This window comes from Armigeres subalbatus, chromosome 2, assembly GCF_024139115.2.
Source record: "Armigeres subalbatus isolate Guangzhou_Male chromosome 2, GZ_Asu_2, whole genome shotgun sequence".
Lineage (NCBI taxonomy): Eukaryota > Metazoa > Arthropoda > Insecta > Diptera > Culicidae > Armigeres > Armigeres subalbatus.
In genome coordinates, this window is record NC_085140.1 from 29259235 (window position 1) to 29274162 (window position 14928).

Sequence of the window (14928 nt, forward strand, 5' to 3'; positions counted from 1 at the left end):
AACGTTTAATTCCTTCGAAGAGACATGCATACCGGTCAGCTGGAATCAACATATCATGGCCAGCACATACTTCTTGACATTGTGGATGACAATGGAATCGGTCGTAGGACAGTAATAAAGCTTTTTGGTCCACTGAAGATGGAGACGGCAAGGATCTGTTCGAGTGTCGAGTGTAAATATGCCAATGACAATGACACCCGCTGCTATACAACCAAATGATTCAACTTTATTAATTAGGAACTTTATTTAGCGATGGCGAAGACATTTTATAAATTTGTACAAAATTTGTTTTTATTTCATTTCATCCGTCCAGAATTCGATTTACGTTAGAGAATTGAAAACCAATTAAAAATTGTTTTTTATATACCTCCACCGTTGATTCATTGGAAGTTATAGCAAAACAATGCTTTTTGAATTGGGTTTCGATTCGATGACGAAAATCGGACTCTGGGCGGAAGTTGCATTCCTGTATCATTGTAAACATATGAAAGAAAACACGAAATACATTCATTAACAAATAAAATTCAACACGATTATACATCAAATTCATTTAGAAAACAAGCAAACATGTCAAGCCATTCAATCCAAATCGATTCGTTTTACACGTTAATACCGTGTGGATGGTTCATGAACGGATGATGAGTTTTGATTGAGCGAAGTCGTAAGTTTTACACATGACATTGATTTGTTTTGACAATTTGCGCAAATGTTTTTACACATACATTCGGTCCTCTTGTGTATTTTTTTTATAGTGTAGCAAACGTTGCAGGCGGGAATAGGGGGTGTATGTTATTTTATTACAATCTAACTCCCACTGTCTGGAAGTGGCATTATGGATAAAATATTCGTGCAACCATTTTATTAATATAATTGCAAGATTCTTAAATTCGCAAGCTATTCGCTATTAGGTGCCGTCAGACGTTGCAAGCAAATCACTCGCAACGAGCATTTTGCTCGCAAAAAGTGACAACTGTCAAAAATTTGCCTGTCTGACTACACTGAAAGTGATTGCATGCAAACAAATTACAACTCGTAAGCAAACGCTTGCTTGCAATGTGTGACTGCGAAGCGTTAAAAATTTTCAACTCGCAGAAACGAAATTGCGCTTGCTAGTGCAGCACTAGCAAATTTTTCGCTCGCAAAAGTGATAACGTTTTCAGGTGGCAGAGTTGCACTGCAAAAATAGGATTAAAATTAGATTTTGTGACCGAAAAACAAGTTTTTCGTTTTTGTTTATATTTGCATGAGAGTAAATCTGTCATTTGCTTAAAGTAAAAAACTGCTACGTGTGACTGCAATTGTGAGTGCTCTCAGAGATCATTCGCTCGCACGAGTGATTTGCTTGCAACGTCTGACGGAGCCTCTCCTATAACCCGTTTCAAGAACGTAATGGTTCCGATGCTTTAGACCTATACAATAAGTCTCGCATGATTGCACCCACATATCATAAGAATAATTGAAGTGCATTCACACATTCTTAATCAAAATTTAATCCTCTTGATTCTGGCGAATATTTAATAATAAAAATATAATTAATAATTTACAGTTTATCATAAAAAGGCTTATCGTTTTTCTTAGTTATCCTTGAACCAAACATGTTTGTTCATTTACATTGCGATTTTCGCATTATCACATTGCATTGCCCTTGCTAACAATCGAACATACTATGCTTGCACAAACATGCACGTGTATGTACATCACTTGTTAAGCTATGTTACACACTTGCATTTGTTTCGACCGCGGTCATGACCCAGCTGGTGCGAAACACCGCACAACAAGTAGAGCCCAAAAGCCAACCGCACTGGAGGAGACGGCCGTAATGAGACTCGCGTTGCGGACGGGAGGTGCTGTCAAAATGGTCCAATACCCTAGTTTAACGTTAATAATCAGAAGATCCAATACAACTGGCAAATATTGATGATATTGATTTGAAAAATGTATTGGTTACCTCTACCTACCACTTTCCCTTCCATTGGACTCGATTGGACCCACGATCCTCAGTACGCTAGACTGATGCTTTAACCAACTAAGCTACGAAGGACCTCCGTCGGCCTTTACAACCTTAGCGGCTACTGAATGAGCTCGAGATCCCCAAATTGGACGCATAGTCAAATCACTCGCAATCCATTTGTCAAGCCAACACTTCCACATGTGTATAGTACACGTTCGCATTAGAAAAGCGTGAGTATTTAGAATGTCTGGCTGCTACACACATTCTTCATCAACAATTGTACTGATCAAGTGAGGTTGTGTGAGCTATATGCCAGTCGGTCGTCAAGCTCAGACCAGACCGTATTGCGTAGGCAAGAGCACGCAACTCAGGTTCAGTTCAATCAAAGTTAATTGCCTATATTCCGGGGATTAAACCACCCGACTTGGGTTCAGTCGAGCCCTGAGGGTCGTTGGTTCGAGTCCCATCGAAGGGAAAGTGGTTACCTCCAATACATTTTTCAAATCAATATCATCCACATTATGTACATATTCACATATGAGTTTTCAGAACATTGTAAAAGAAATCTCAAGAAATTTTAAGTTCTCCCTATTTGAGGAGAACCAGCACAAATGATTTTTCGACTTGTACTTGATAAAAACGGACTAACGATAGTGTTTTTTTTTAATTCGCACATCGCGAGGACAAAAGTGAACTAGATGCTAACAATAACAATGCACAGTCTATAGTAAAGCTTCTAAATAAACAGTAACCGCATGGTTTGCACTGAAAAACAAATACCTGTTTCTCACTTGAGAGCTAGAAACGAACTGATCATCAAACAATAAATTGCATATTATTCGGGAACTCGGCCGTTTTTGCTAAATATGCACAGCACATGTTTCGAAATGGATAAATTGATATAAAATTTGCGGAAAAGAATCCACGTGTCATCAAAGTTTCTAGCAATCATATTTTCTCTAATTCAGTAGTGAATGGATGTTTCGGAATTAATAAAGCTGTAGACAAAGACAAACACACGTAACCCTAAGAATTAGTATTAAGAGCCTAATATTAATTATCTTTAGCTAGAATTCTTCATGACGAATAAAAAAGAAAATAAAATAAAAATAATTCAAACGAATCAGAAATCCTTGTACATGATTAAACGATTAAAATATAAAAATATCTAAAAACTTCTATTTCCCAAGCTTTGTTGTTGTAACTATATTCTAAGGTCGCTACGAATTCTCTACTATCTCAGAACATGAGACAGAATCAGGTGACTAATGTTGAATGTTGAGCGGTTTCCTGCTCAATTGGATCCAAGCGATCAACTCATTAATAGACGTATTGTAGACTATTCAATACCAAATTTTCAAAACGACTTATCTGCGTTTGTAAACAAAGGAACAAACGACGATGTGATGAATCTGAAAGCACTCCCACGCAACACCATCGACACGTAGGTAAAGGCTTCGGCTATCAGTTGATGGTGTTGGTTTGCGTGGGAGTGCTCTCAAAGTCCTCAAATCGACGTTTGAATTTTTGTTTACAAAAGCAGGTAAGTCGTTTTAAAAATTTGGTACTGTATTAGATTTTGAGGTTTTTTACCTTATAACATATCAAATGAAAATAAAATTGGTGAACTTTGACATCAAGATACTCTCCATCATGTGATAAAAATCTTAATCTGCACAAACATATTGATAATCTGTTGACATTTAGCTCTCATCCTATCCTCGCGAACGAAAGATGTTTGCCGGTGACATCAGCGGCTATGCCATCTTTAACTAATCGTAAGCTCTATAGTTTAACCAAGAACACAAACTGTGCATAGTACTAGGTGTGTTTGTCTATGTCTTCAATATATCTCTATATCAATCTTACGCATTCAAGTTCTCGCTACATCTCAAATTGTGGTTTGCTCGGTAGTTGGTCTGTTCGCTTCTTCTGCTTTCAATTTTTGCTCCGCCCATTCAATAGGGTGCTGTTTCTTCATGTGTGAATAATAGCTCGCGTTGGAATTAGTCGTCGATCCACATATCTTACACGTATATAGCGCCTCTCCCGTGTGAGTTGCTCGATGTTCCTAGAAAATATAGATTCAAATTAATTATCAAGCTCTTAGATAAGTAGTGCTATATTTCACTTTACCTTCAGAGCCACTGATTTTCGAAATTTTTTGCCGCAAAACTCGCACTCATACTTTTGTTCCCCGTGCACGAAACGCTTGTGCCGGGTCAGCGCCCTCGAATGCGGATAGTTCTGGTTGCAAATGTTGCAGATGTGCGGCTGACCCATCTCGCTGTGCAGCTGCATATGCACCGTTAGGCATCGTTTTCCCAGCAACCACTTCTGGCAGATAGAACACTGGCGTTTGGTTTTGTCGCCTAGACCCATGTGCACTCCGTCAATGTGCTGCTTGAGCCCGCTGCGGGCGCTCGGTCCCGAGAACGATTTTCCACATCGATCGCAAACTCTGGTCAGATGCGCGTTGTCATGCACTGTCTTCAAGTGTTCTTTTAAAAAGCGTGTATTGGGGAACTCCTTGTTACACTGCGAACAATGCACCTTCCTGTGATTAGAAATATGCGTTCGAAGTAGCGATTCTTTAGCAAAATATCGGTCACATTGTTCGCACTTGTACGGTCGCTTCTCGATACTTCCGTGGACATTTTCCAGATGCTCCGTTATGTATCGTTTGCCTTTGAATGTTTTATCACATATATCACACCGGTACGTCTCTGGGTTTGCATGGACTACGATGTGATCGACCATGGTTCCCCTTCTCATTAGTTTTTTGTTGCAACACTTGATGTATGCTGCCATGCCATGTTCACTCCGAAAGTGTTTCCTCAGTGAGAGTAAATCGTCCAACGTGTCACCACACAGATCGCAAACCATGTCATAGAATTGCTCTATGCGCATGATGTCCTCTTGCCATTCATCTCGGACAGATTGGTCGGGTTTCTTTGTTTGCTTTTTCAGCTTTTTCGATGCGTTTTGTTCGCCATTTTCTAAGTTTTGCCCACTTTTGCACCTGCGTGCAGTGGTCTTTCTTTGCTTCTTTTGTTCAGGCTGATAATCTTCTTCATCTTCCATTGAATCATCGTCTCCTGCGCTACTTTTTGATAAGCAGTCCGCTGATTCGATTTGTTCATCTTCCTGTTCTACCTTTAACTTACTTCCACTTCTTCGTGTGTTGGTTCTTCTTTGCTTCGTTTCCTGTTTTGCTTCGGTATTATTCAACGTTGCTTTCCTCTGAGATCTGCTGCTTCGCTTAGCATGTGGTTCCCCTTTTACCTCGAGCACGGCAAATGTTTGAACTTCATCTATCCAATCATTACCAACGTTATCGACCGTATCATCATATTTGTCGTTGTCATATTCATCATGTTTGATATCCAGTTCCTGTGCTTCAAATTTGATCGTATTCTGTTGAGCTATTGGAAATTTTAGACGTGCAGCAAGTATTTCCTGATTGCTTTGAACCCGCTCAGTGTACTGATGGAAATCTTCGATGATCGTCAAGCACGCATTACAAATGTGAGAAGAGAAACCAGACTGAATGTCGATCTAAAAACAAAATTAATATATTTTTCATTACAAAAGTATTTGGTAACATATTTAGAAATTTCTCCGAATATTTGGAATATGTATATCGATAGATTTATAAGCTTTAATTATTGCAATCCATAGCTTGATATTGATTGAAGTAAGATTAATAATTAATGCATTTTCAGATTTGATATTCTACATTACACATGAAGCAGCTTTCATGATACAAGGTCATCGTTAGATGCAAGCTAAGTGGCGTATAAGCTGAAGAACTTTCCTATTTTTACATCGATGGGAAATTTAATTCTTTGTGGTATTAAATAATGTGGGCTTAAAGAAGGTTCAGGTATGTAGTGAATTACTTACAGTAAAACGAAATATCTGGTGCAGTTTTTCCCTGAGATCTGGCTGCTGGATAGACCACTTGAATTCGATTAGCGTTTCCAAACACAGTCGACATTCTATTTTTGACGTGCTTTCCTCGACGCATTCCATGTTTCGTGAATCAGCCTTTGCAACTGCTTTACAAGGAATCAAACTATGTTATTTCAATCACTTATCAAAACATTTTTACTGTAAATTTCTGTAATTTCGTATTCTACCTTCTCAAATCTGGTCACACACAATCAAAACACAATCCTAATCAAAACAAAACAAACATAAATGAAGACGTCAACTTGCACGAATAATCAAAAGATAATATTTTAACATTAAATTGGGGCTATACAATTAAAGGTTCCCCCAAACACACGCGACGCGATTCTATCGCTTGGGGACTGCGATTCTGTCGCCGTTGGTACGGGACATTGTCTGCAGCGACCCAATAATAGTCATTTTTTCAAATCATTGGTTTATCGCAGGGATGGGGAAAATCAAATTTTCGAAAAATCGAGGATGATCAAGGGCCTCATACGCCTGTCACTGGCGAACAAAGCTCGTGTACTCTGCATCGAACGCATCGAAGCTTAGAACGTTAGAACCACTGTTAGGGCGCAATCGCTAATGCGAACATATTTATATTCGGTTAGTTACTGCAAATAAATTCTTTTTCAAGTCCCTCTAATCAAGCAGGTATCTCAAGCATACCACCTCGTTATGAGTGTTTAATTTTGATAAAATATCGAAAACTAAAGTGTGCACAAAAATTCCCTCGCCATAACTAAAAGGTGGTAGAGAATTAACACTGTTGTTTACATTTTAGAACCAGAACATGTCGGGGTAGGGATTCAGTGCTCCACCTTCTCCCCCTGAGGGTGATCAAAACTCACCCGCGATCTTACTTTCAAATTATCAAAACTCGCCACCGATTAGGAATCGTTTGAAATTCGTATCTTGATTTGAAGCATTTACCGTTACATTTTGAACTCTTTTTCCTTACTATTGTACCACGAAACCATAACGCCGAATAGAAGTTATAACGGGACTGTTGACAATTAGCTGATATTAGTAAAAATTTATGTTTGAATGAAAATTCTGTGTTTATTATCGTTTGAGTACAAAATTTGAGAAGTTGTGGACGGCGAAAACTCGCATACTGTTTTCACGTGAAAAGTTTTCACATGAAAATTGCAATAATTATCGTTTGATAATGATTCAGCACAACACTGTTTTGAATACATTCGGGATCCCAAACAATTGTGCAAAATTTGGGCCCAATCGGTTATTGCTTTCTCGCTTTTCGCATCGCGTTCGAAGTTTGTATGGGAATTAGTATGGGACGTATATTTTTAAATTTCTATATATTCATAGAGGTTTCAGTTCATTGTAAACCCCAGACAAACAGATATAAAACATGAAACATTTAGCGATCAAATTCATCGTTCCGAGAACAATATTATATACTCTGACTTAGGGCATCTATTGTACGACTGACTTAGGGTGAGGCCAGAGTCGCATCGCACGTCGCGTTTACTCTGGCGGCCACCTTAAGGCAAATCACGAACCAGGTGTCGCTAGTGAGCGAACGTTTTTTTTTTTGACGTAGGACTTACGTCTCTCTTTACTATACCGGGTGTCATTTCAAAATATTCAAATCGATCGCGTTACGCTGTGTTGAAAGATTTTAAACGTTAATAGCGTTCGTCTCAGTGGACGAATTTTTGCGGTAAGCCCCTCAATCGACAGATTTCAAGTATGCCTTTCATGTCCATGCTTGATAAGACCCGAAAAACTTGTTTCAATAGGCATGAAACTGTTTTCAATGAAAAACATTGAGATCAAGGGAACCTATAAATATGGGTACCGCATAATTCTTGCATCATTCCATTACCACGTTCTGATTGGTGCAGACACCAGCGAATGAGCAGCCGCTGGGTCTGCCGATAAGCCATAAAATAGCGCAACGCGATTTTTTCCTTTCATTCTGACCGGGCCAAGCGAAGCAACCGCATCATCGATTGAACAGCACTCACACCCTTTAGCAGGGAATGAAGTCATCGAAGCCACCATCATCAGCCGAAACCTAGCCAGTACAGCAGCAGTCCCCCCTACAGACCCGACAAAGCAGCAATGCTGAGCAGATACCGGCAGCAGCAGCAGAGTCGAGCCGAGACCGGCCGGCATCGGTGATGAGCCGAGACAGGCTGAAGAAAAGCCACATGATGCAGCATGTATGTCCAAAAAACAAACGGTTCTTCAGAGAGCCAATGATAGAGATAAACATCAAAGCTTTCAATTCCCTTCGGGATAGAAATTGCAGGGTTGTTACGGAGATCCTGAAATATTTTCCGCGCCAAATCCGCGCCGACTAAAATCAAATCCACGCCATTTCCGCGCGACATGAAAATCCATTCTGCGCCAAATCCGCGCGACCCAAAACTAAATTCTAAGCAAATACACATTAAATATCAATGTTAAATATTACGCTGAACATTACAACAATTTAGTGAACGTCTTTTTTCGAGTTCGTTTTTATAATATTACTGATTTTAAGTATATGTTTTAACTTCAACGTTACACATGTTTGTACAAAATCGAAAATAGGATTAAGGAAAAAGCAGTTGATATAACAACTTATCTAGATCCTCCTCATGGAATCTAGATCCTTCCTCATGGAATTCCTCAAAAACAACATGCAGGAAATTTTCGGAAACTGTATGTGGACACCCCTAATTAATTCCTACATAAATCGCTTGGAAAATTCTAACAGAAATTTGTTGGTGACTGCTGAAAAACTTCCGAAAAATCTGTTGTTAAATTTTCAGGATTTTTCACAGAAATTCTTGTGATCATAGCTAAATAAACTTCGAAGGAAATCGCAACGTGAATTCTTGCGGGAATTTCTCGGGAATCTCTGCAAAAACTCTTCCGGGAAAATATTTTCAAAAATTTCCAACAATTTTTTTTTTTCAAAATCAACATCAAAAACAATTTCTACGGAAGCACTTAAAAGACGGGTGTTCATGTCCTTCAACAGACATGTTTTGAATGCGCCATGCTTCAGAATGGTTTAAAAATGACAACAAGTGGCACCCTTCTCCTCATAACATTTGTTTAATCAATGTTCAAGAGTTTAACCCTGGAATTCAAACAGGGTTTGTTAATATCCGAAAATTGATGATAGTAAATAACTACAAACGTTAATTTTGTTCTCGAAAACATTTGCTAACGAGAATAAAGCCCATCTAGATAGCCATAAACTAATTTTAAAATAAACGTCCTTAGATATAGAATTTCATTTGTTGAAATACTCCTAAAACTAAATCCGCACAAAGTCCTAAAATCGTTATGTAAATCCGCGCCGAATCCGCGAAAACCGCAAAATCCGCGAAAATCGCGAAATCCGCTTAGTCGTAACAATCCTGAAATTGTACTTGGGTGCCAAATCCAACATTCTAGAGATAAAATTGTATGCGTGATTTTCATAAATAGCGTTAAAACTAACAGTGGATTTTTTTTCTGACTTAATGTGGTCACTACCATGGGGATCTTGGATTACCTTCTACGTAGAATCTAATGATAGTGAATTAGAGCATAAAGACAGATCTATTCGACTTTCCTGACCTTGAGGTCCTATTCGAGTTACTTCGCCTGTGTTTAAAATATTCAAGTTGAAATCGTCGCACAAATCATAGAAAATAGGCGCTCTGTTATCGTCTCTAGTTTCGCCCCATGCAATACCATGTGCATTCATATCACCCAGTATTAAAACTGGGGATGATAAAAGAGAGACTGCGCTCCAAAGATGCCGACGATTAAGTGAGGCATTTGGGGGAATATACACTGAAGCTATGCAAAGGTCTTTATTCTTCACATTTACTTGGCAAGCGACGATTTCTAAACCAATAACAGTCGGAATGGGAATTCTGTAGAAATAGTGAGCGAACGTTAAACTTGAACAAAAGCGACGAGCGCGCCACAAATGGTCGATTGGCCAACTGAATAATAATTGAATCGCTATGTACGATGAGGATTGCAAAATGGTGGGTTGACATCAAGGAAGGAGCGCCCAACATAGCTCTGGTCCCCACAAGTTCCTATCTAACGCTTCCACGGGTCGTCCGATGACAAAAGACCGCCAGCTAATGCCAAGAGATGTGTACTTAGCTGGTAGTGCAGCCTGGGTAATGTTGTCCTTCTGACATCAGCTAGAGTGAGAAGGTACGCCTCGAGCGTTTGTTCACCAGGAGGTGCGGCTCAAACAGCGTCTGCCTGATAACCAGCGGCTGATTAACGAAACGCTGTATCGCGTCAGCTATACTTAAGGTGGCAGTCCCACCAGCGCGATGTAGGTAACGCGACCCTTGTAAGGTAGCTTACTAAAGCCTCGCTCTCTCAAATACCACGTAAAATGGAAATAGAAAAAAAGAGAACCTTATTTTGGCAACCGACCCGGCAACGAAATAAGGACTATGATTGGAAACTCGATACCTAGAATGTCAGGATCCTAAATGAACCTGGACAAGTGAGCCTTCTGGCTCGTGAACTGCACAAAGTTGGAGTGAACATGGCCAATATTCAAGAAGTCCGATGGCCCAGATCCGGAGAACGTGAATTCCGATCCGTGGACCAGCACTGCATTCAAATATAACACCTATCACAGCGGCGATGGAAAAGCAGAGCATGGAATTGGTTTCGTGGTGATGGGCAAGAAGATGAAGCGAGTGATGCGGTGGAAACCCATCAGCGAACGAATCTGTGTGTTGAGGATACGGGGCAAATTCTTCAATCACAGCCTAATCAACTTCTACGCACCGATAACCGATAAATCCGACGAAGTGAAAGACACGTTTTATGAAAGTCTTGATAATGTCAAAGCATGACGTGAAAATTGTTATCGGAGACGCTAACGCTCAGGTTGATAGAGAGGATTTTTCCCGTCCCATAATCTGTAGGAAAAGCCTTTACTCCGCTACCAATGACAACGGCCTACGGCTAGTAAATTTCGCTGCTGCCAGAGGGATGGCCATCAGTAGCACCTACTTTGCACGAAAGAACATCCGAAAGCACACCTGGAGACACCCACATGGTGAAACTTGCAACCAGATAGACCATGTCCTGGTGGATGGGCGCCATTTCTCGGATGTTATCGACGTGCGGACATTCAGAGGTCCGAACATTGACTACATCACTACCCTCGCTGTCAGTGAAATTCGATCACGGCTGTCAACTGTATCGAACGAAAGATCACAGCGAACGATGCGTTACAATATCCAGCGATTGTCGGCGGAAAGAGTATCGGCTGAGTACCGCCTGAAGCTCGACGAACGGATTAGTGCAATCAACGTTAGCGACAACATCAACGATCTATGAGCGTCGATCCATGGAGCACAGAGGCGACCCAGAACGGGTTGATTCGATGTGGAGTGTCAGAGAGTGACAGACGAGAAGAACGTTGCCAGAAGTCGGATGATGGTGTCGGGTACCCGATCGAATAGAGATCGGTACAAGGAAGCAAGAGCAGCCGAAAAACGAACCCACCGCAGGAAGAAGAAAGAATATGAAGAACAAGTGATTAGAGAGGCGCAGGAAAATATGGAGCAGAATAATATGCGGAGGTTTTATCAATGACGTGCGAAGAAAGACAGCGCCATTTCCCGCCATGTGAAACGACCAAGAAGGGAATTTGCTGATAGATGAAACCGAAGTGACTGCCAGGTGGAAGCAATTCAGTGAAACGGAATGAATTAGTGCAAATTAAGTTTGAACATGGTTTTCCGGCGAAACTAAAACGGGTGATTCGTATAACGTTGGACGGATCGAAATCAAGTGTAAGGGTTGCGGATGAAATATCGACATCATTTATTACCTTAGATGGATTGAAGTAGGGCGATGCACTCTCGAATCTACTGTACAACTATTATTACAAGATCGCATATGCTCCTGGGTTTTGCGGACGATATCGATTTTAATAGGGATTGTTCGCCGTGCCGTGGAAGAGGCTTTTGTACCTTTTAAGAAGGAGACAGCGATGATTGGACTCACGTTCAATACCACAAAACGAAGTACACGGTCGCTGGCAATCAACGTGGGTTCATTAGTGGTGGTGGTAGTGAAAGAATTTGTGTCTTGGAACATTAGTGACGTGCGATAAAGATGTTACCCGCGAGGTGAAGGTGCTGCGGACAATACTCGACGTTTAACAGGAGAATGGCATCTGGCGGCGTTATCAACACAGACAAACACGTAACACTAGAGAAATGACCATCGACAATGGCTTCAACGATCAATTTGAATTTGATTGATTGCGCGTTTCTGGTGACAATGTCATACGAAACATTGGTTCGTGTAACATGTTCGCAAGATGGAGGTAGAGAAGTGGATTTTTCAGAAAAATGTTTAAGCTGTTACGTCTGTTTGTCTGTGTTATTAAGCTTATACAACACGGCAGACTATGGTGGGCTGGACACGTTGTTCATATGCCGGAAGAACATCAAGCGAAGATAATATTTATTAGAATTAGAGAACCCGATGAGTCCAGTGAAGAAGGCTACTCCATTCGGCGTAGGTTCATCGAAGAGCTGTAGCCCATCAAGTATCAAGTACAGGGGTTAGACAAAAAGGTTAAGATAGGCAAAAAATTGCCGAAGTTCAAATCAGCATAACTTTGCGTAGAATGATCCGATTTTGATCAAACTGGGACCATCGGACGCGGAAACTCTTCTAGTATACTGGCCCTATGCGAAACCTCTGATTGGCCCTTGGCCACCGGTGGTGTTCCGGGTTTTCCGAGGGTATGTTAAAAATGCATTTTTTCTGCTGCTTGTCATTTTATATAACGTTTGCTGCCATCATGTTTTATGTTTTCCCCAGAAACTAGAACTAATATGCTGACCAATGCTGGCTGCAGATCGAAAATCCGATAGGTATACGTAGAGATATGGCCATTTTCGTGAAAACGATACGGGATTGACCATACACCATGAACAAATGTCAGTTTTGCAGAACTTCCGGAACCTGTTACAAATTGGCCGAAGAGTCTTACAGTCCTCAAAATATATCTCTAATAAAGATCCTATATTCATCGTCTTGGGAAAACATAAATTTTGACACCCATATATGCATGGTTCCAGATGGTGCCAAAACCGGCCCCTCATGGGAAGCCCATGGAAACTGCTATAAGGGTGGCAGTGCACATTGGGCCACGGAGCGGAGCTAGCCCGACAAAATACCTTGGAGCTTAGGGGATGCGTAATTTTGTGTTGGTGTCTGCGGAAGAGTGTCGTGTTTTGTAAAATATGAAGCCCAGCGTCGAGTAGTAGTTCAAATTTTCGCCGCATAGGTGGCGCTGCAATACAAACTTTTTTGTTTTACGGTTTAGAGCTTTGGTGTCTTCGGCAAAGTTGTAGAACGTGGAAAAATAATTGTAGTTGCCGAAGACATCTCAGCTGTATACCTTCTATTTGCAGAGATATAGTAAAAATTGTAAAGTTTCATCTTTTTTCGATTTTCTTGGACTATTTACGAAAAATGTAAAAAATAACATATTAAAACCTATCTGTCACAGTTGATAGTACTCATGGTTTATGCAAGAGTTTTTGACATTTCATCAAGTTGAAAGAGAAATATTAACCTGAATATTGAAACATTAGTGGGTCAAAGCAAACAATTCATGGCTAACCAAGAAAACGAGTTTGCAAACACAATACACTTCAGTTGCCTTCTATTATTTTTCCCAGACTGCAACTTTCATTGGACAACGTGACATATGAAGGAAAAAATAATAAAAATGACTAATCTACAAACAATTATGAAAATGCTCTTATTTGCTCACTTCAATAGTAGTTGCACTGATTCTGGGAAGAAATATCTGGCCGTTTGAGGAAACTGTTTTCTCGACAATTGTTCGTATGCTGATACTGGATACTGATATACTAATTAATGTATGATATGTATAAACTGATTAAAATAAATTACCTTGAGCCATATCGATTATCGGATAAGAGCAAATGTGTTTTTTTACATTCGCTATAATGTTTAACAAGAAAACCACAATTAATGAAGATGAAATGTTTTGATTTTGAAATTTCACCTGCATAACCCTCAGTAAATATGTATACAAAGATCAACATCATACGCTTTGCCTACTACGATTCTTAATCAATATGTTGTGACAAAGATTTGCAGAACACGTTACCGTGCATCGATTATCAACATAAACTATAATTGGGTTGTTTAGGGGTATTAATGTTTTTACATATTCTAAATCTGCATAAAAAACTAAGCCTAACCCCAATTTTTCAGAATTTTTTGAGCCTCGGAACTATTTTTAATTTGCATTTTAAATGCATTATGGGCCAACTGTCATTCTTTGAATGTTAGTGTCATTCTATCGATTGAAATGGCTTATTGTTTGCTGTATAAACATGTAAATAAAAGGTTTACAAACAAAATAAAAATTTGTTCGAGAATGCCTAGGCTTTTTATGTTAGACTATAAAAAATCTCATATTTTTCTTTGCTAAACAACCCAATTGAACATCCTAGTAGTAGGACTGAATTTATCGTAAACAAATATATATGACTAAAAATGTCAATAATGTTATGCGATTGCATTAACTTTATCCGATCGATCTTTATCCGATGATTTGTACTGTGTGTTTCGATAAAAATATGGATATAAACTATCATATTAAGATAAAGGAACCGATCAGAGCCTTTATCTTAATATGATAGTTTAATATTTCGAATTCAATAACTTCCCTAACTCTATGATACTTTTATACCAAGTTACAGTAAAAACAACTCAAGCATGGACCATAACCATAATCAGTTGTGTAAATCAGTTAGTTCTGTCGCGTGTGATTAGTTTTTTTTTACAATTTTGGGTAAAATAGTGCGAGAAATATAAATATTAATGAAATTTTACAATTTTAACTATATCTCAGCAATTTGAAGACATAGAGCTTAGGTGTCTTCGGCGACTACAGTTATTTTTTTACGTTCTACAACTTCGCCGAAGACACCAAAGCTCTAAAACGTAAAACAAAAAAGTTTGTA

At 39.5% G+C, this 14928-nt stretch overlaps 2 protein-coding genes across 4 annotated transcripts in view; both read right to left on the reverse strand.

Moving 5' to 3' along the window:
* LOC134218400 (transcription factor grauzone-like) overlaps window positions 1-14928 on the reverse strand; it is a 32594-nt gene that overhangs the window by 7751 nt on the left and 9915 nt on the right. Inside the window, exon 1 of one of the 2 annotated variants that reach the window (XM_062697345.1) lies at window positions 3821-3838. The exons of the other annotated variant lie outside the window; for it this stretch is intronic. The gene's annotated coding sequence lies outside the window, so the exon portion shown is untranslated. Of the gene's footprint in view, window positions 1-3820; window positions 3839-14928 lie in introns of those variants that run through there. 2 annotated transcript variants of the gene reach the window in all.
* LOC134218403 (transcription factor grauzone-like) lies at window positions 3803-6135 on the reverse strand. 2 transcript variants are annotated; one of them, XM_062697356.1, is made up of 4 exons: window positions 6094-6131; window positions 5858-6012; window positions 4088-5509; window positions 3803-4022 (listed from the first exon to the last, which is right to left on the reverse strand). In XM_062697356.1, the coding sequence occupies exons 2-4, from the start codon at window positions 5984-5986 to the stop codon at window positions 3843-3845; spliced, it is 1731 nt and encodes a 576-aa protein (XP_062553340.1). In that variant the 5' UTR covers window positions 5987-6012; window positions 6094-6131; the 3' UTR covers window positions 3803-3842. The 2 variants fall into 2 exon arrangements, with proteins under 2 accessions (XP_062553340.1, XP_062553339.1); XM_062697355.1 differs by having other exon boundaries at window positions 5858-6135.